The sequence below is a fragment of the Henckelia pumila genome, chromosome 2, assembly GCF_033568475.1.
Source record: "Henckelia pumila isolate YLH828 chromosome 2, ASM3356847v2, whole genome shotgun sequence".
Classification (NCBI taxonomy): domain Eukaryota; kingdom Viridiplantae; phylum Streptophyta; class Magnoliopsida; order Lamiales; family Gesneriaceae; genus Henckelia; species Henckelia pumila.
In genome coordinates this window covers 7,907,459-7,928,006 of record NC_133121.1, presented here as the reverse complement: position 1 = coordinate 7,928,006, position 20,548 = coordinate 7,907,459, and the positions used below count along the sequence as shown (strand labels likewise).

At 34.1% G+C, this 20,548-nt stretch overlaps 1 protein-coding gene and 2 long non-coding RNA genes across 5 annotated transcripts; 1 reads left to right on the top strand and 2 right to left on the bottom strand.

Moving 5' to 3' along the window:
• Positions 1-520: 520 nt before the first annotated feature.
• On the bottom strand, positions 521-2,322 carry LOC140879547 (uncharacterized). Its single transcript, XR_012149454.1, has 3 exons — positions 2,231-2,322; positions 1,393-1,624; positions 521-658 (listed from the first exon to the last, which is right to left on the bottom strand). It is a non-coding gene; the product is annotated as an uncharacterized lncRNA (long non-coding RNA).
• Positions 2,323-3,098: 776 nt separating this feature from the next.
• On the top strand, positions 3,099-19,020 carry LOC140885342 (xylan O-acetyltransferase 1-like). 2 transcript variants are annotated; one of them, XR_012150881.1, is made up of 4 exons: positions 3,099-3,677; positions 3,762-3,936; positions 4,135-4,211; positions 18,875-19,020. XR_012150881.1 is itself a non-coding variant. In XM_073292308.1 (4 exons), exons 1-3 carry the CDS (start codon positions 3,187-3,189, stop codon positions 4,150-4,152), a joined length of 684 nt encoding a protein of 227 aa, XP_073148409.1. In that variant the 5' UTR covers positions 3,099-3,186; the 3' UTR covers positions 4,153-4,196; positions 18,875-19,020. The 2 variants fall into 2 exon arrangements, 1 of the variants encoding a protein (XP_073148409.1); XM_073292308.1 differs by having other exon boundaries at positions 4,135-4,196.
• LOC140885343 (uncharacterized) lies at positions 18,559-19,734 on the bottom strand. Of its 2 annotated transcripts, XR_012150883.1 has the most exons (3): positions 19,620-19,734; positions 19,359-19,509; positions 18,559-18,864 (listed from the first exon to the last, which is right to left on the bottom strand). It is a non-coding gene; the product is annotated as an uncharacterized lncRNA (long non-coding RNA). The 2 variants fall into 2 exon arrangements; XR_012150882.1 differs by lacking the exon at positions 18,559-18,864 and having other exon boundaries at positions 19,138-19,509.
• Positions 19,735-20,548: the final 814 nt, after the last annotated feature.

The window sequence follows — 20,548 nt, the reverse complement described above, 5'->3', positions numbered from 1 at the left end:
TTCATTAATTTGCAGATAAAATGATTAAGTACAAATATGTTTGAAGTAGCTTCTAAAAAACATAAAAATAAATAAATAAATAACGTAATCATATCAATTTTTAGAAAATAAACTAGCATTCCACCCGTACGATGCACGAGATTTTATTTTAATGTAATTAATATTAAAAATTAGTAATATGAGAATTTGAATAAATAATTAAAATACAATTAAACTAAGATTGAGTTTGAATGACTTAACTTAAAAAAAGCAAATCAAATTCGTTTTTACATTTATTTACTCTATAATTGAGCACTAATAACAATAAATTTAAAATCTTAAAAATATTTGTATAATTTGAAAATCATTGTGGAAGTGAAAATAAGTAAGATCTTTAAAGTTTCTATTGTTAAATTTATATAACAACAAAAGTAAATTCAAATGTAATAGATTTCAAATGATCTAATACAAATAAAACCTAAAAATTGATTATAAACCATACATTTAGAAACAAAAAAATAAATAATTTAGAATTAATTAACAACTTCAAACAACAACACTTGTCATTACATTTTTTTCAAATTTTGTTAATTGACTATCGAAATTTAAAGATTAATATTATTATATGGGAACAATTAAATTCCATCTCACTTTTACAAATAATGACAACTTCCGTAAGCTGCAACACAGAAACAAAAAGATAAAATTAGGATCTCTGAAAAATTCATAATATATATATATATATAACTTAAATAAAAAAACTCATAATATATATATAATTAGTTTAAAAAAAATTGTGTTATTCATGATGCAAATACAATATATGCTAAATTTACACAATATATTTAATATACCCTGAATATCTTTTTTTTCCAAAAAAAAATTGACCATCACATTATTCAAACTCAAGAAATTTTCAATTCAATTACACGAAAATTTAGTATAAATACAATATATACTAATTCACAAACATATACTAGGGTCCTTGAAACTAAATTTTATAAAACTCTTGAATTCAAGTTTTTTCATTTTCTTTATATATAAAAATTTTCGAGAAAAAATAATAATATAAAATGTATACAATATAATAATCATTTTAAAATCACTTTATATGATATCAAATACATTAACAAAATAGAGAGAGAATCTTTTTTAAAAAATTGTACGTACAGAACTATTCAAATTCAAGAAATTTCCAAATCAGTTAGACGAAAAATTTGTACAAATACCATATATAATAATATACGGGTGAATTTAACCATTAAACTATTCAAATTTTCATATATTTAAAAAGTAATGATATAAAATGTATGTGATATTATAATTTTTTTTTAAAAAAATCCACTATATATTTTAAAAATAAATCCAGTATACATATGTATATATTGTATACGAAAAAAATTGTTTTCTTACATGGATCTTGTAGCCACAGAATCCCCAATTCATTCCAACAATTTCCCGTCAAACGATAGTAAGAATTGAGAACGAACGATGTCATCCAGGCTAAGTTATCGGCCTGATAGCACCCACCTCCATGCTTAATCGGTCCACAATCAACAGTTGAGGAACATGCGAAATTCATAAATTTCAACATATCACCTTCTTTAGTGCTAAATTCGTTCACAATGCACCAATATTTTTGTGGCTGAAATAAAATTTAAATAAATATTATTATTACTACCATAAAGTGATATATATATATATATATAGTTTTGATATCACGCACCCTAGGGTGCTGGGATCCACGTGCACGTGTATTTAAAACAATTTCGATTGTCTTGAAACTTTCAAAGTAGGGTCGTTTCAAAAATGCGAATTCAACAATATATCTTATGATACAAATTTCAATCTCGGTGGTCGAAAATGTGAAGATGGACGAAAATTGCACATTTAGCCTAATTTTCGGTCATCTTCAAATCTCCGACTACTGATATTGAAATATATATCATATGATATATCGTTGATTTTACAATTTCAGGACAACACTACCATGAAAATTTCAAGACAATCGAAGTTGTTTTTGACATGAATTGCACGTGGATCCCCCATACTGTGGTGCGTGAGATCAAAATTAATATATATAAATATATATATATATATATATATCCACTATTTATGTAAAGAAGCTAATAGCAAAAGGATAGAAATAAAGGGAAAAAAAATTCGAGATAAGAAGAATTTTTTGGCATATCAACGAGTTTTTGGCTTTGGTGGATTCGTAATAAACCGCCAATAAACAATAAAAACTTACCAGTTCATTGGCATAACATCCACGTCCAATCAATGCGAAAAAGATTGAAACAAAAAGCAAATAAAAATTTGTATTAGTCATTTTTTTTACATGAAGTGTGTTGTTAAAGAATAGCATGTTATATAGATAAAAAAATATTTGTGAAATTAATGACATAGATCTTTTCAAATCCGTGAATCCAAAATATATAAATGATATTATATCTATGAATACCATATTTACTATATCCATTAATATGTTTATATTATTGAAACAATTATATGAGAATATATTCGCAGATTATGCTTGATTACAATATCTTATTCAATAAATTTTTGCAATTAATTAATCTTTATTACAGAATCTTAATTTAGAAGAAAATTGATTTCTGGTGAATCTGCGAAAATTAAATTATTTCTCGGGCAATGACGATTTTAACAAGAAAGAGGACAAAGACAAACAATTCGGTCTAATAGAAAACAAATTTAGACAATGAATTAGGCATGAAATTGCATAACGAACATAAAAATATATCATCTATTCCAGTTCGATTACCTTCATGGACAATACAACTATGTTCAGATATATTCTCTCAAACACCAACGTAACCTCAGATGGTTGATGGGTAGCGATTCATTGTCCAAAGATTTCAAGTGTTCATCGGCGCCGATGTGCAAGAGTGACTTTTAATCAATCCTAATATTTATCCAAGATCAATAATTACTTCAAACATGAGATTGAAAACAATCAAAAATAATCAAGCATATAAAAAAACAGGGCCATAGGATTTTGAATATTTTAAATAAATAAAATTTGATCTCGTTTTTTTATTTTATTTTATTTTTCTACATTTCAGTTCTATTTCATGAAGATATAATGTTATGTTATTTCTTAATTACATTTACAGGGAGCCAAAATTTCATGCCACCATTTTTATCATACTCACTCAAATTCATTTATTACTATTGGATTATGAAATGATTAAGGCTCCGTTTAGTATCAAAAGTCAGATCAAAAAAGCATTTTTTTTATTAAAAAAAATATATCATTTTGTTGATTTCCTGCCATCGTCGTTTTGTCGTCGCCGACCGTCGCCTAGTCTAGGAGGAAGGCTTTCCAAAAACGGGCAACCGATATATCATTTTGTTGGAACATCAACGTTCAGCAAATATACAGTTGTGCATGTTGGTTGTGTCGCCAAGAGAAATCCTGCGGCGCCTCTGGATAAAATTGTGTTCTTACCTGTGGGATATCAACAGGTACAAAGAGGAAGATCAAAGAAGAAGAAGTCGAAATCCCACCTCAATTTATTAACGGGAAATTGGGTTTTCGACAATGTTTCTCACCCACTGTACAAAGAGGAAGAATGCGAGTTTCAAACAGCACAAGTAGCTTGCATGAGAAATGGAAGGAAGAATTCTCTTTACCAGAACTGGAGATGGCAGCCCAGAGATTGCAATTTGCCCAAGTAAATTTCATTATATATTTTTCTTTGATCAGTTGATTTATTTTTTTCATTCATATTTATTTTTTTTAATTTAATTTAATGAAGGTTTAAGCCAAGATTATTACTTGAGAAAGTGGTCAGGAACAATAGGATGATGTTCGTTGGGGATTCTTTGAATCGGAACCAATGGGAATCCATGATCTGCTTTGTTCAATCTGCGGCGGCTCAGGGGAGGAAGAGCTTGATCAAGAATGGATCTTTAACAGTTTTCAGGATGGAGGTATATCTTTTATTTTATTTTATTTATAATTCTTGTAATCAGTTTTACTTATTTATTGATTGATATTTAAAACAAGTTCATAATTTCGATTAATTTATGTTCAATATTCTAATACATATTAACTGAAATATAAATAAGTGTAATCAAATTCCAAATAAAATTCATTTTTTTAAATGACTGTTGTGTTCTTGTTGACAGCAAGGAAATTTGGATTGACGGAGTTTGTGAAACCCAAAGATCATGACAAGCATGTTCAAGAGGTTAATCTTGTTGCGGTATTCTATTTTTGCTCCGTTTTACTTATTATAGCTATGTGCTCAAGTATTTTTTGCGCTGGTTAAACTCTTCTAGTATATTTGGTCCAGACTTAATATAAGGCCTGAACTTCTCTGAATTTGGACCTCGTGCTTGGGCTTTCTCGGTCCAATATCAGTAAGACCATAACAATACCCTAGGCCCATAACACATAGTCTGTAGTTGAGATCTCCGAAACAGATTATCCGACTGTTCTAGAACGCGATACATTGTCATTTCCAACGAATGACAATCATTTGATCCAGCCATGCATTCATCCACATATACAGCCAAACTTCCCGTAGGAAACCTTCCCGCTACATTCCAAGTACCGACGATCACGAAGACCCGGAAATACACAACGCAATGCACCAATGAATAAGACTTTATCGATTATAAAACAAACATATACATCAACCTTGAGGATAACCCACAAAATTAAATTACATGATTATTCAAATTTATAGACAAAAATATGATTTTTGGTCCTCATAAAATAGACCAGATCATCATCCATGAAATCCTCATCTTCTTCACTGACATCTGCATTTTCAATGTCCCCATCATTTATCAACAAAGACATATCTGGGGAGAAATCGGGACAAAGAAAGACAAAATTATCATCATATATATGCCTGAAATATCATTGAATTCGAATGTATCGGCTCTCCTCTTCCTGGAAAACAACCGTTCAAGTATTTCCCCGGTTCTCTAGTTTTGGCTCTTTTCTTTCATGACAACGAGGAACAGATCGAATTAGTCATTTCCCAAATCACCGAATGAAACAGTTAAAAGAACAAAGTTTGAACACTTTCCTGGTACGGACGACACCAGGTCCTGTAAATTTTCCCCGCACAGACATTTTGTAAAAGAGATAACAAAAACGTACGACAAACGGTAATAACGAGAGAAGTCAAATATACAACAGTTGGCGTAGTCGGGTAGAAGCTCAGAGGTGGCACCCCATACAATACGATGCTAATTATCCGGTAATTAAAAATAATTATCGTGAATAATTAAGTAAGAAAAAACCATACTAGTATAACTAATCACTCGTGCGCGTATACGGGTTTCTTCGACCCTACTCATGGGGTAATATCCCATGGGTGGTGTGAAAGCACATGATTGGTTCAATCATGTGGGACTAACATAATTTAGACCAATCACAACACGCCACACAACTCATGGGGTATTATCCCATGGGTAGGTTCGAAATTTCCCGAGGACAATCGGGAAGACATAATATTAAGAAGTTCTTGGGTCACCTCTTCATTTAGACCCTTCGAAGCCCAATCTTTAATTTGTCGGCCTATTGTTTGATAGTCCATTCTTATGTTAATTGGACATGATTTACTTTCCCACTTCATAATTTATTGTACATATCTATCTTTTCCTGTACTATCTATATATTATAAATCAGTCTAAAGATAAATTTCTAATTCTTCATCTATTGTTTATTTTATTAATCTTATTAAGCTTACTAAAAAATAAATACTATTATCTATTTGGCCCATAAAAATTTTTTTCGAACAATTGACCCCTGGAAATTAGTGATGGAAACAAAAAGCCCTATCTTTTCATGTACATCCCGGTTTAGTACATGCCGCCCGCAGGGCACTACCCTGCGGCTGATGTGTAACCCCATGATTGGTCAAAATTAGTGGGTTCCACGTAGGGCCCATTGATTTTAACCAATCATAAGCCGCCACGTCACCCGCAGTGCACTATCCTGCGGGTAGCATCTACTCAACCGTAGATCCCATGTGACCAAGTGTCGATAATTGGAAGCTTATCCGAATGATAGTTTGAATTATATTCAATCTTTTTTCTGGCTATTACTCTGATATGGGAAGAAGTACAACAAAAGTTAAATAACCACCCATATTTCTCTTGGCACTCTAATTGCTCTCGAAGTTGGAAATAATTGAAGTTTTGGAGCATCGCTCAAAAAATAGAAATTCTTGCTAATTACTGTAGAGTGAGTAGCTTTGAATGTAGCCTGTGATGATATTTCTCGAACAAAAAAAACTTTAACATAATTTAATGTCTAACGTTACACACCCAAAGTATTTGGATCAACTCAAATTATTATAATTGAAGTTATCTAATATAAAAAAATTAAATTAAATACCTTATTTGATAGAGTTAATGTCAAATGAATCGACCGTGTCGTTCTGTTTTGGCCCATCAATAAATGGGACGAGGTGAGTGGGCCACCAAGGGTTGCGAGTTAGGTTTGATAATTTTAAAAAAAAATCGTGCATAAATTATTATAAATAATATAAATCTTTTTAAAATCAATAAATCAGCAACCTCACATAAATCATTATAAATAACATAAATATTTCAAATTAAATCAATCATGAATAAAACATACATATAATATATATAATTCAAAACTTGTAAACCATACATAAATGAATGAAATAATTTTTAAATTAGTGATTCGACTAGTGTTGTGAAAATTTACTCGCAAGCGTATGAGTGTCAAGTTTTAATATAGTGATTAAATCAGATATCGATACATGGAGTAAAATAAAAATATTCAGTGCTTGTAATTAAAATAGTCTAAACTTTATCTAGAAAATCAATATTTGAGAAATTTGCAATAAATAAAAATAATCAGGATGTTTTTGATAGCACGCACACAACTTGCAGATATAATCAATCAGAGAAAATTGGTCTAGAGGTATAGATTTCACCTGGTTTCAACAACAGTCAATCCTAAATGATTAATCATCATGAATTTCAGTCAATTAATAGCCAAGAACACTTAAGTTTATTATTTTCCTCTCCCGAGCAACAAATAATGTTTATCAACTACAATTCAATTCCAATATTCCTATTAAAAATTTATCGCAGTGATCTATCACAAAACAATGTTCTTTTTAAAAGCTCTGTTAAAATCATACACTCTCCCGAGCTGTATAAATAATTAACAGTGTAGTTTCTAATGTCCTATTCAAAATCCCCTCTCCCGAGCAATGATTTCAAATAAATATAACAAATCAATTATTGATCAGATAATTGAAAATACAATCAATTCTAGAAAAAACAATTAATCTAGAAGAAACTCAATCCAATAAAATCAAGAATTCATGAAAGCGTCTACACCAGGTTCCATCTGACCTCTAGACTCTAAAAATTTAGTTCATAATAAAATTATGAATAAAACAAAACATATTCAAAAATCCAAACATATTCAGAATAAAATAAATAAAAGATAAAAGAAACAAATCCGTCGTCGACGCCGTGTCCGATCGATCAAACTCCGTCTTTGTTCTTCAGATAAGCTCCAGAAATCCTTCCCAAAAGTTCACGATAAAACTCTGATATTCTCTGATCTGTAGTGTTTAAGTTGTGGCGGCTCCCCCCTCCAATTTGTCTGGCAGAAATCTTTTTATATTGCTCAGCAAAAGCCCACAAAAAGCCCAAGAAAATTATTTCCCAATATAATAAAATTTTCAAATCACAGCGACGGGGCGGGCGCTCTAGTGAAGGCGCGGGCACCCCTTTCTCTCGACTTCATTCTCCAGAAAAGTAGCGCGATAGCTCTTTTTTAGCGCTAAAATTAAGCGCTGATGTTTCTTGGCACATTAACAAAGCCCATTTTCTTCCTTCTCTTGATCTGATCGTTCCTTTCTTCTCTTCAATTTTCTCTTCTTTTCTTTTTTCTTTCTTTTATTCTTCTTTTCTCCTTTTTCCTCTCATTTCCACATAAATTCAATAAATCACTGTAAACACAAAAACAACAAAATATCCACATAAATCTGCTCGAAACAAATAATTAACAATTAAAATCATAACTAAATTAAGTGTATAAAATACACTTATCAAATACCCCCAAACTTAGACTTTTGCTAGTCCCGAGCAAAACTATTCAATTCAAAAACTTCCAAAAACTCAAATCATCATAAACTCACAAGAATAGTCAATAAATATTATGGAGCAATGGCCTCGACAATGATTTCAAAGAATTTTCAAATCCAATCTCATCCAACTTACTAACACTTGAAAGTTTCAGTCATAACAAAATAACCGCATAAACTCACAATCTTCGCAACTCAAGTTCAAAACACCATTCTCCAAGTTCAATTCAAACATTCATAGATCATGAGGACTTTTCAAGAAGGCAGAGGCTCAAATAAAGGATATAAAATAAAAAACACTAACAATTAGGTAAATGCAAAGAATAATAGTGTGTGCGTGTTTCGATCAAAATTCATAATCATTAAAAGTATCAATCAACAGTCCATAGGCTAAATTCTCGCAACTCTTCTCTACTAGTATATTGGGCAACTGAGACTTGGTCAATATGACTTATTTGGCTTATAATGTAAGGCCTGGCTCATGGCTACAAACGAAGGATAAGAATTCAAAATTAAGGAGTAATTTATATTCATGTTTAAACTCTAATTTCAACTCCTTTTCTTTCACACTTTCACACTTAATTCTTTTTTTTTCAATTCACTTCACTGATTCAACTTTTTCTCACAACTTCTTTCACAACTTTTTCAAATTTTTTCTTTCTTTCTACTACCTCTTTTCATCTTTTCAATTCATCTACCACGCCATTCCATTTTCACAAATATCAACTAGGAGCATAAAACAATTTAGCATTCAAATTACTCCCTTAAAGGTAGGAAATAGTGTATAGGCTATTCAGGTAGTCAATGTAGGACCTTGAAATAATGACGAATGGGGGTTAATCACACGTTTACACGCATGCCATTAGATTTTCAATAAAGCTCAAACAAAGTACTAGGGATAACAAATAATTAGGTAGCTTGAAAGGCACAAAAGAATTCAGAAAAATCGCCTAAATCATTCATAATCTCAGTTTTGCCCGTATTTCGCCTCGAAGAGTGTTCAAACTAGTTCTAGACAAGTCTCAATCCACAATTAAATCATACAAATTCAATCAGTGCAGGAAAGAATAATCATCAGCAGTAAACGATGATTTTCAACAAATTCATATTTTCTCGTACCTCAATGTACTAATATACGTGTAGGCTCAAATAAGCAACTAAGGATAAAATTTTTCAATAAAAATCAGGCCCAAAAATTTCAAACAATGCCTCAATCATATCTATGTTTGTATGTTTCAAAAATCAGATTCAAGTATTAATCACAGAGTATATAGAAAATTGTTCATCTAATTGGTTCCATTTTTTCAAAAATATTTGTCAGATAGACAGACAATCATGTATTTCAGTTATAGCACAAAAAATATTTTTTTCATCATTGGCCATGCATCCATTTCTTTCTCAACTTTTTTTAAATTCAACTCAATAAAACTCAAAAAATTTAATCTATTAAGCACAATAACACTAATCAACTAAATCCTTGAAAAAAATGATTCATCCCCCCAAACTTAATATAATCATTGTCCCTAATGATTAAAAACAATAAAAAGAACAAGGGACATATACCTGGACACCGAGCATCAGTACTCGATGTTATCAACTTCATCTCCATGTTAAATAATTTTGCAGCCGCAATGCCAAGGTTAAAATAATTGAGAAGCACCACATGACATCCAAATGATCCTGAAAAGAATACATGCACACCATAAGAGAAGATGCAAATGAAACCCGAAGCAATCAGTTAAGAAAATATTGCTAGAAGAAACACAAATCCATGGCATGGCATGCTGCGGATAGGCGATAGCTCAAGGTGTAAGCTTGGTTTGATTTCATGCGAGGATTTTGGGCTGTAAGGTTCTAGGATAGGTGCGCTATAAGATGCTTGTTTGCGCTTGGAGGAGATCAGGAAGCTGCACGTTTTTTCTTGATGAAGCGCAGAAGATGAATAGAGAGCGCGATTGCTCTTTGTTTCTGCGCTAATGGGAGATGGTTAGAGCATTAATTGGGAAGATGGCCTGCGCTAATGGAGAGATGTTTGGTGCATGGTTGTGGAGTTGGAGATGGTGGAGCGTAGATGATGGATGGGGATGCGCGATAGCGCAGGTGGGAGGGCTGCTGGTGGGTGTTGGAGAGGCGCGATAGCGCGTGTTAGAGGGCTGTTGGGGAGCGCGATGGTGCTCTGCTGGTTGAAGCGATAGCGCTTCATGCTGCGTGGTTTGGAATCATTGGCGCAATGTTTTGGTGCAGCTCGAAAGCGCGATAGCGCATGACAGGCGCTGTTCAGTAGCGCGATTGCGCAAGGAGTAGCGCGGTTGGTGCATCAGTGCAACGAAGGGGAGGCGCGGGCGCTCGAGAGAAGGGGCGCAGGCGCGCCTTGAATTCGCAAATCAACACCAATTTTGTCCAGGAGATGCGCGGGCGCTCAATTTAATGGGGCGGACGTGCCTCTAGCTCGATTTTGAGGTTTCTCAAGCCTGCAAATTTTTGAAAATTAATAAAAATTAAGCTCAAAAATTTAAAATAAAAAACATAAAACAAATAAATAACAAAAATTAAATAAACTGCAAATAAAATAAAATAAAAGAAAATGCTTGGGTTGCCTCCCAAGTAGCGCTTGGTTTAAAGTCGTCAGCCTGACTTTCACTGGTGTTAGATCTTCCCTTTCTCTTTTACTCGCCAAATAAATTCCACGAACCGCCTTTTAAATTTTGCTTTCTTGTTCTTCGTAGCTTTCTTTGTTGGTAAATTTTTCGCTTCCAACTTCTCCACTGGATCAATTAAACACAATTCTTCAATGGGTGGAGTGGGTGCTTTCGTGAATAAGTTGAAGACCACTCGTTCGTACTCCACACCCATTGATAATTCACCATTCTTGACATTTATTTTGGCATCAGCAGTAGCCAAAAACGGGCGTCCAAAAATCAGCGGAGCACCATGATCCGCTTCAATGTCGAATATCACAAAATCCGCTGGAAAGATAAATTTATCCACCTTGACTAGAACATCTTCAATAATTCCTAGGGGATATGTAATGCTCCGATCCGCCAACTACAATGAAATAATAGTGGCTTTCATCTCGCCCAACTCCAAGGCCCTGTAAATAGATAATGGCATTAAGTTAATACTGACCCCTAAATCACAAAGTGCATTATTTAAATAAGAAGAACCAATAGTGCAAGGAATAGTAAAACTCCCTGGATCCTTAGGCTTCTGTGGCATCTTCTTTTGGAGCACCGCACTACACTCTTCAGTCAAATTCACCACCTCGTTTTCTAGCATCCTCCTCTTCTTGGACATCACCTCCTTGATGAACTTCGCATAATTCGGCATTTGCTCCAAGGCATCAGCAAAGGGGATGTTGATGTGAATTTTCTTGAAAATCTTCAAGAATTTGGAGAACTGCTCATCCAATGCCTTCTTCTTGAACCTTTGCGGGTATGGCAGTGGAGGCTTGTACATCAGTTTCGGGTCAAGTTCAGGCTCCTTCTCTTTCTCCTCGACTTCCTTTTCTTCAACAACAGCTTTTTCAGGTGTCTTGCTCTCAGGTTGGCACTCTTCTCTATCTACTTGCTTCTCACTTCTCAACGATATAGCATTGCATTGCTCCTTGGGATTCACCTCAGTATTGCTAGGAAACTGGCCGCGGTTGTATCCTTTAGTGCGTTTGCCAACTGCCCAATGCTAGTCTCCATGGATTGCAACACCGCGCCCATGTTGGCCATGTGCGTCTCCAAACTATCAAGGCGAGACTCAGTTCTCGTCATTCTCTTACCTGATTCCTGCACAAAAGTACTAACCACATCCTCCAAAGATGGCTTACCATCACCCTTATTAGTATTGTTAGCATATGAAATTTTTTTATTATTCCGCAAATTAGGGTGAAAAGTATTGGGAATAGGATTACCTCTGTAAGCTCCATAACCTCGGTAGCCATTAGGATGGATATAATTAACTTCCTTTGGGTTATGTGATCCTTCAACTCCAATGGAATCTGCAACAGTGATCTTATTCAAAGAAGCTACCTGTGTAGTCAGTGCAGATAATTTGGCCGTGATAGATGTGAGAGGATCTACTGCATACACTTCAGCTGGCTTCTTGACTCCCACACGCTCAGATGGCCATTGAAAACTGTTTATCGTCATCTGTTCCAGCATATCATAGGCTTGAGCGGGGTCCTTTGCAAAAATAGTTCCTCCAGAAGCAGAATCCACGTTCATCCTCGTAGGCGCATTCAGTCCGTTGTAAAACCACTCGATCTGTTCCCAATCTGCAAAATTGTGGTTAGGACAACGTCTAAGTAGTTCTTTGTACCTTTCCCACGCCTCGTAGAGCTGTTCAGAATCCATCTGCCTGAAAGTGCTGATCTCGATCTTCAACTGGGTGGACTTGGCAGGTGGAAAATATTTAGCAAAAAATTTTTCTGCCATCCCTTCCCAAGTAGTGATGCTTCCAAACGGCAGTGATTGCAACCAACTTCTGGCTTGATCCCTGAGAGAAAACAGAAACAAGCGTAAACGAATAATATCCTCAGGAACACCGTAAAATTTTACCGTATCAGTAATTTCTAAAAAGGTCCAGAGATGCAAGTGAGGATCAGCTATGACACTCCCATTAAATTGGTTCGATTGAACCATGTTAATCAAGGCCGGCTTTAGCTCAAAATTGTTGGCATTGATTGTTCCTCGAGCTATTCCAGAGTAGTGAGCCTGGATCGTCGGCCTGAAGTGATCTCTGATAGGCACCAGGGGAGCTTGATTCACATTCTCTTCAGCCATGTTATTAATTTCTTCTCTTCTCGCTCTTCTCAAAGCACGTGCAGTTCGTTCGATCACCGGATCAAAAAGTAGAGAATTCGCACTTTGAGATCGTCGCATAAACTGCAATTAAAATTAAGAAGAATTTAATTAGTAAATTCAAAATAAAATAAAAAAAACTCTAAATTAAAATCTAGACTAATTGGTAACAAGACTAAAAAAAATAATCAAAATTACTCCCCGGCAACGGCGCCAAAAACTTGTTGTGAAAATTTACTCGCAAGCGTACGAGTGTCAAGTTTTAATATAGTGATTAAATCAGATATCGATCCCACAGGGAGTAAAATGAAAATAAGCAGTGCTTGTAATTAAAATAGTCTAAACTTTATCTAGAAAATCAATATTTGAGAAATTTGCAATAAATAAAAATAATCAGGATGTTTTTGATAGCACGCAAACAACTTGCAGATATAATCAATCAGAGAAAATTGGTCTAGAGGTATAGATTTTACATGGTTTCAACAACAGTCAATCCTAAATGATTAATCTTCATGAATTTCAGTCAATTAATACCCAAGAACACTTAAGTGTATTATTTCCCTCTCCCGAGCAACAAATAATGTTTATCAACTACAATTCAATTTCAATATTCATATTAAGAATTTATCGCAGTGATCTATCACAAAACAATGTTTTTTTTAAAAGCTCTGTTAAAATCATACACTCTCCCAAGCTGTATAAATAATTAACAGTGTAGTTTCTAATGTCCTATTCAAAATCCCCTCTCCCGAGCAATGATTTCAAATAAATATAACAAATCAATTATTGATCATATAATTGAAAAGACAATCAATTCTAAAAAAAACAATTAATCTAGAAGAAACTCAATCCAATAAAATCAAGAATTCATGAAAGCGTCTACATCAGGTTCCATCTGACATCTAGACTCTAAAAATTTAGTTCATAATAAAATTATGAATAAAACAAAACAAATTCAAAAATCCAAACATATTCAGAATAAAATAAATAAAAGATAAAATAAACAAATCCGTCGTCGACACCGTGTCCGATCGATCAAACTCCGTCTTTGTTCTTCAGATAAGCTCCAGAAATCCTTCCCAAAAGTTCACGATCAAACTCTGATATTCTCTGATCTGTAGTGTTTAAGTTGTGGCGGCTCCCCCCTCCAATTTGTCTGGCAGAAATCTTTTTATATTGCTCAGCAAAAGCCCACAAAAAGCCCAAGAAAATTATTTCCCGATATAATAAAATTTCCAAATCACAGCGACGGGGCGGGCGCTCTAGTGAAGGCACGGGCGCCCCTTTCTCTCGACTTCATTCTCCAGAAAAGTAGCGCGATAGCTCTTCTTTAGCGCTAAAATTAAGCGCTGATGTTTCTTGGCCCATTAACAAAGCCCATTTTCTTCCTTCTCTTGATCTGATCGTTCCTTTCTTCTCTTTAATTTTCTCTTCTTTTCTTTTTCCTTTCTTTTATTCTTCTTTTCTCCTTTTTCCTCTCATTTCCACATAAATTCAATAAATCACTGTAAACACAAAAACAACAAAATACCCACATAAATCTGCTCGAAACAAATAATTAATAATTAAAATCATAACTAAATTAAGTGTATAAAATACACTTATCAGCTAGTCCGTTTAGGGTATTAGCTGACCCAAGAATAGTCTATCATAATCTTCGTGGTAGAGTTTACACCGCCACTCAAACCACTAATCTGATCATTTAAAGAGTCCCAAGCACAAATTACTCCATTATGGAATTTATTATCATTGCAAAAATAGAATTCTTTGCATAAAATTATATATATATATATTGGTCCGACAAACAAAACACTAAGTTAGACAAATATTGTCAACAACCACTCTTATTTATATATGGTTGTTTCTTAATGTCTAAGCCCTTAATTATTTACCATATTGAATTATAATTTTTGGATCATAAACTTATCCACCTTTGTGGCTTTCATATTTAATCATTTCATAATCCAATAGTAATAAATGAATTTGAGTGACCATGATAAAAATAGTGGCATGAAATATTGGCTCCGTATAAATGTAGTTAAGAAATTACATAACATATATCATATCTTAATGACATAGAAAATGTAGACGGAAAAAAAACCCTACGTACACGATTTTGGTCGTCTACAATGTAATGGATGGTGACAACGCTGATGAACAAAATTCTCAGCCACCGATTTTTTTATTTTTTTATTTGTATTATTTATTATTTGTATACTTTTTTATATATGATTTGTTTGTCGTATATATATTATGTTGACGCCTAGCCATTTGAAATTTTGAAGTGAATAAATAGGCATAGTTTTACTCCTAAAAAAAAGCATAGATTTAGTGAGAGAAGAGTTTACTAACATTACGTTTTTTTTTAATTTAATAATTTGAACTCGAGGCTAACTTCCTTTGGGTTGAATTTGGGGTCGAATCCGCAAAATTTCATAACCATAATGTAAATACACTCTTGAATCTCTATGAAAACTTAAAAATAAATAAATAAATAATAATAATAATAATAATAATAATAATAATAATAATAATAATAATAATAATAATAATAATAATAATAATAATAATAATAATAAACAGGAAAGAAATTTATACACACCTACGTGCAATAAACACTGGTTTAAATCAAGCTAATATATAATTTTAAATATTTTTAGGCACCGTTTGGATAAGTAATATAATTTAATATAAATAAATAGAAAATGATAGTTAATTTAGTATTTGATTTGATTGATAGATTATAGTTTATTTGATTTGATTGATTGAATTTTATATTAAAAATATAAATTACCATTTTGTCCTTTTAAGAATAAATAAAATATGAATAATATTATTTATAAGGGTAATATAGTAATTTAAATTCAATGATTTTATTGATGTAAGATAAATTATTAATGATTTGATTGATGTAAAATAAATAATTAATAGATGGATAAATAATATGACGAGAAGAACGTGAAATTGGATAGGATAAGTTGTACAAGTACTAATTGTACTTGTACCAAACGGTACCTTAGGGTACAAAAATCAGTGATTAATGGAGACTGGAATTTCCAGAAGTAAAAAAATTTACATTTAACTAGTCTTAAACTTGCAAAAAATTTTCAGAAAAAAGCATCTAGATTAATTTGGTTTAGTAGATTAAATCACAGAGAAGAGTTATTTTGGAGATATTTCTCATCCCATGCATACTCCCTATATATTTGAGAAGAAATCTAGAAATGTCAGACATCTAAATTAATTTGTTTAGTAGTTTAAATCTTTATTTGGTTTAGTGATTAATTGAATCAGGCAGCTGATGCGTAGTGTCAACTCTTTTTTAGAAATGTCGATGGGCACGTTTGCAAACCACCAGTCCACCATCTGCATCTTAAGGCTCCTAATTTCACTATATATACACGTTCCACGGCCTCCTAAAAAAACAAAGAAAGAAAGAAAGAAAAAAAACTCATCAAATGAAGTTTCCTGCGGCAATCTAGTTCGTGATAGCCTTTATCCCCTACTCTCATGAATCAGGCAGCTGGTGCGTACTAAGCACCAGCATGCCAGAGAATGACGCACGTGCCATCAGGGACGAAGCCAGAAAAATCAAATAGGGGGCGAGATCATGGTTCGCAGTTGCGGTGGCGGAGGCTGTCGTTTCGATTTTATTGGAATTTCACGGAACGATCGCGGTTATTGTCGAGAGATTTTTTATAATAAAAATACAAATAATTATATAATTTGCTAAAATTTTAATTAAAAAAATTATCTAAAACGTTCCGCGACGGCCGCGAAATCCGTGAAATTGTTGTTTCATTCCGCGACATCCGTGAAATCGCCGATATTTTAAAAAAATAGTGTTATATTAATCAACCTTTTTCCTCCATCACTTTGTCGCGACAACTGTCGTTCCCATTTCAAAACGGTCATTCCCTCCATTCCGTGACCGTTTTTGCGAACGATGGGCTAAATGAACAACACATATATTTCAAGAGAAAGATAATTATAGGACAAAATATTACTTCAACAAAATAAACAATCATTAAACAAAAAATAAATAACTTAGATAAAAAATAAAAATTTCAAAGTACAATTTTTATTTTTATTTATTTTTACTTTTTAATCTTTATTTAAGAATAAAAAAATTTTGGTCACTCCGACTCGGCCCTCTGCCCCCCACCATCGACTCCATTTACCTCCTACCCCTTTGTTAAGCTGAAAAATTGAGGGGGGCGGTTGCCCCCACTGCCCCCCCTCCCTCCGTCTCTGCGTTCCATCATCAATATCACATGCAATGCCGAACAAAAAAGGATGAATTTCCCGTGCATGCAAGTACAAAAAGGCGGCCCGTGTTACTTCACGGACAAGTGACTCTTGTTCGGGTCGTATTTGATCAACTTGGCCTATCATAACAGTTCAGCCATGATGTGAGAAAGTGTTTTCTTTGGTGCAAATGTGGTTGAAGACGATCCCAGTAAGTTTGTTTTACTTTGTTTTGTTATTAACAAACGGATAAAACAAACTGATTGGTTATGTGGCTAGTAAATGGTAGTTTCATGGCATTAGTGATCATCTGCGTACTAAAAACTCGATATTTCACGAGTCATTCAATGTCATGGTTCAAATTCATCATAATTAAGTTAGTCGATGAAGCTTGAAATTCGGCTACTTTGAGCAAGTTATTAATCGGATATGATTTGAATTTTACTGTGGCTGGTCCGGATCCAACAGATGTTAGAATTTCCCAACTTCTTGTGTTGTCACACGCAGGGGCGGATCTACAGTGTGACCCGCCCCACCCCCCACCCAAAAAAAAAAAACAATTTCGATGTCTTATTACTCTGTTAATAACAAAACAGAGTAAAACAAACTTACTGGTACGTCTTCAACCATATTTGCACGAAAGAACACACTTTCGCACTTCATGCCTGAATTGTTGTGGTAGGCCCAGTTAATCAAATACGACCCGGACAAGAGCCACTTGTCCGGAAAGTAGCACGGGCCGCCTTTTTGTACTTGCATGCATGGAAAATTCATCTCTTTTTGTTCAGTATTCAGGTGATATTGATGATGACATGTGAGTCTGGTGCGTAGTACCCACCAGCTGCCTGATTTATGAAAGTAGGGGATAAACGCTATCACAAACCAGATTGCTGCAGGAAACTTCATGTGGTGTTTCTTTCTTTCTTTCTTTCTTTCTTTGTTTTTTTTTTTTTGAGGTGGCCGTGGAACATGTATATATATAGTGAGATTAGGAGCCTTCGGATGCAGATGGTGGATTGGTGGTTTGCAAACGTGCCCATCGACATTTCTAAAAAAAGGGGTTGACACTACGCACCAGCTACCTGATTCCATTAATCACTAAACCAAATAGGGATTTAAGCTACTAAACCAAATTAATTTAGATGTCTGGCAGTTGTAGCTTTCTTCTCAAATAGGGAGTATTCATGCATGGGATGGGAAATATCTCAAAAATAACTCTTCTATGTGATTTAACCTACTAAACCAAATTAATCTAGATGCTTTTTTCTGAAAATTTTTTTGCAAGTCTAAGACTAGTTAAATGTGAATTTTTTTACTTCTGAAAATTCCAATCTCCATTTATCTGGCATACCAAAAGCATGATAAGAGAAGGATTAGTAAGCATTGGTAGAATACTATATAGAATCACTTGAATCCATCTTTTCAAATTATTCTACTGAATAAAAATCCTTCCAACTCGAACATTATCTGAAATCCATATATAATAGTGGTGAAATAAAAATTCATTAGTCCAAGCATAACATCACTAACATGTCTTTATTGTCTTTCACCCTAAGATATTACACATTAAGCACTCATCAAATAACTTGCATGTCACCAGCATCCATTCATTGATACAGATTCTAACACCAGTTATGATATAAAATTTCAGTTTTCAGCTTAGCCTATGAATTCCGAAAGCTACTTACTTTCTGTGTTTCCTTTTGTCGTCGCTACATTGCGTCCATCTACCAAAAGAAATAGACGTGAACAACTATGACAGAGGTAACAACAACAAAAGGAAACATTGAAGCAAATAGATCTCAGACACCATGACAGTCAGGGCACCTTCGAATTGGATCATCCTACCCATATGCATACTACTTCGGCTAGCTACTCAGAACTTAAAGCAACTACAAGTCTACAACCGACAATGTATATACAGAGAAAACACGTACAGCCTCACACAAACCAACCTGCATGTAGTATACTTTTAATGCTGGTTACCTTGCTCCAACGAATTATTAAGTTAAACATAATTAGCCTCGTATGCTCGGTAGCTTGTTCCGACAAATTTAATATTTTTCAGTAGCCTTATTACCACCTTTAGGTGTAGAAATACAAAAAAGCTCAAAATCACAACATTTAAAGGACGATCTACAAAACATACAATGAAATGAATCAGGCATCAAGGTGTTTTTTTCCAAGTATCTGATCTGTCCACGTAAAGCAACTGACATACCTTATTTCCATTAAATATCGGTCAGAAGAAGTTTTAAAATGCGACTCGAGGATTAAGACATTTTAGGGGATCATATAATCAACGTGGCGGCAGGAATTTCATTTTGAATGGAACCTACTGGAAACCGCCTCGTAGCTCGGTAGATGCAGAACTGCAAGATGAACGGGATAAATGTGAAATACAAAATTGTGGTAAATGAATGTCTTATGGACTCGTGAAATATCAGTAGGGCTAACGAATTCTTCAATAAATAGTAATTACCATCCCCATAAGATGCCATTGTGAGTGGAGATGATAAAAGTTTTTGCACTGTTTTAGCAATATCTTGAGCAATAATTTCATCAACAGCCTTCAAGAAATGCTCTACAGGTTTCCTATGATGAGGGACTCTGTTACTCCGATAAAATATTTCCACCCGAGCCCGTTTATAATGGGTTTACCTAACATAGCCCAAGGTGGTAGGGTCCAGTCCAGTCCAAAGCTATGTTGGGCTTTGTCATGACCTGGGCTGGTCATAATGGGCCGAGCTAGGTTATGCTTTAATAGGCCATGTACAATCTTTTTCTAATTCAAGTGGGATTTTGATATATACGAGATAAGCTTAGATCTTATCAAATATTTATGAGATAGAGATAAGCTTACAAAGGGACCAATGAGTGAAGAGTCCTACTCCCTAACATGTTATAATTCGACTAGGTAACTTATTCTATTTCTACTATAAATACAGGTATTATTCATTATTCACTACTCACTTTTATATTCACGCACTCATATCTCTCAGTTTTCGCATTAATCATACCCTCTGCCTTCAAGACACTGACTTAGGCATCGGAGGGGTCACGCCGAAAACACCTTCGGCGTCCCTTTGACCTAGCTGTTGCTTGTGCAGTTCCGCCACACCCGATCCGACCTGCTCCATAAAGAAATTGGAGGATCCATTCTACCAGACCGAACCCGAGGTAAAATTCCGACATCATCAATTGGCGCCGTCTGTGGGAATTTGAAGAAAAAGAGTTTCGATGGCTGATCAGAATGGAAATCATCCTAATTTAGAGTTGTTAATAGCTCAGGCTGTTCAGAGGGCTTTGGCAGAGAAGGATGAGGAAAACATTCCGCACCCCGATCATAATGCCCACCTCGAGGAGATCAAAAAATTGAAGGAAGAAATGGAGCAGCTCAGGAAGAAGCAG

What these genes read in the sequence shown, in the direction of transcription:
- LOC140885342 (XM_073292308.1), top strand. Translation starts at nt 3,187, where the DNA reads ATGATTAAGGCTCCGTTTAGTATCAAAAGTCAGATCAAAAAAGCATTT. An exon ending in AGAGATTGCAATTTGCCCAA is followed by an intron (nt 3,678 to 3,761) that starts GTAAATTTCATT and finishes AATTTAATGAAG; the next exon opens with GTTTAAGCCAAGATTATTAC.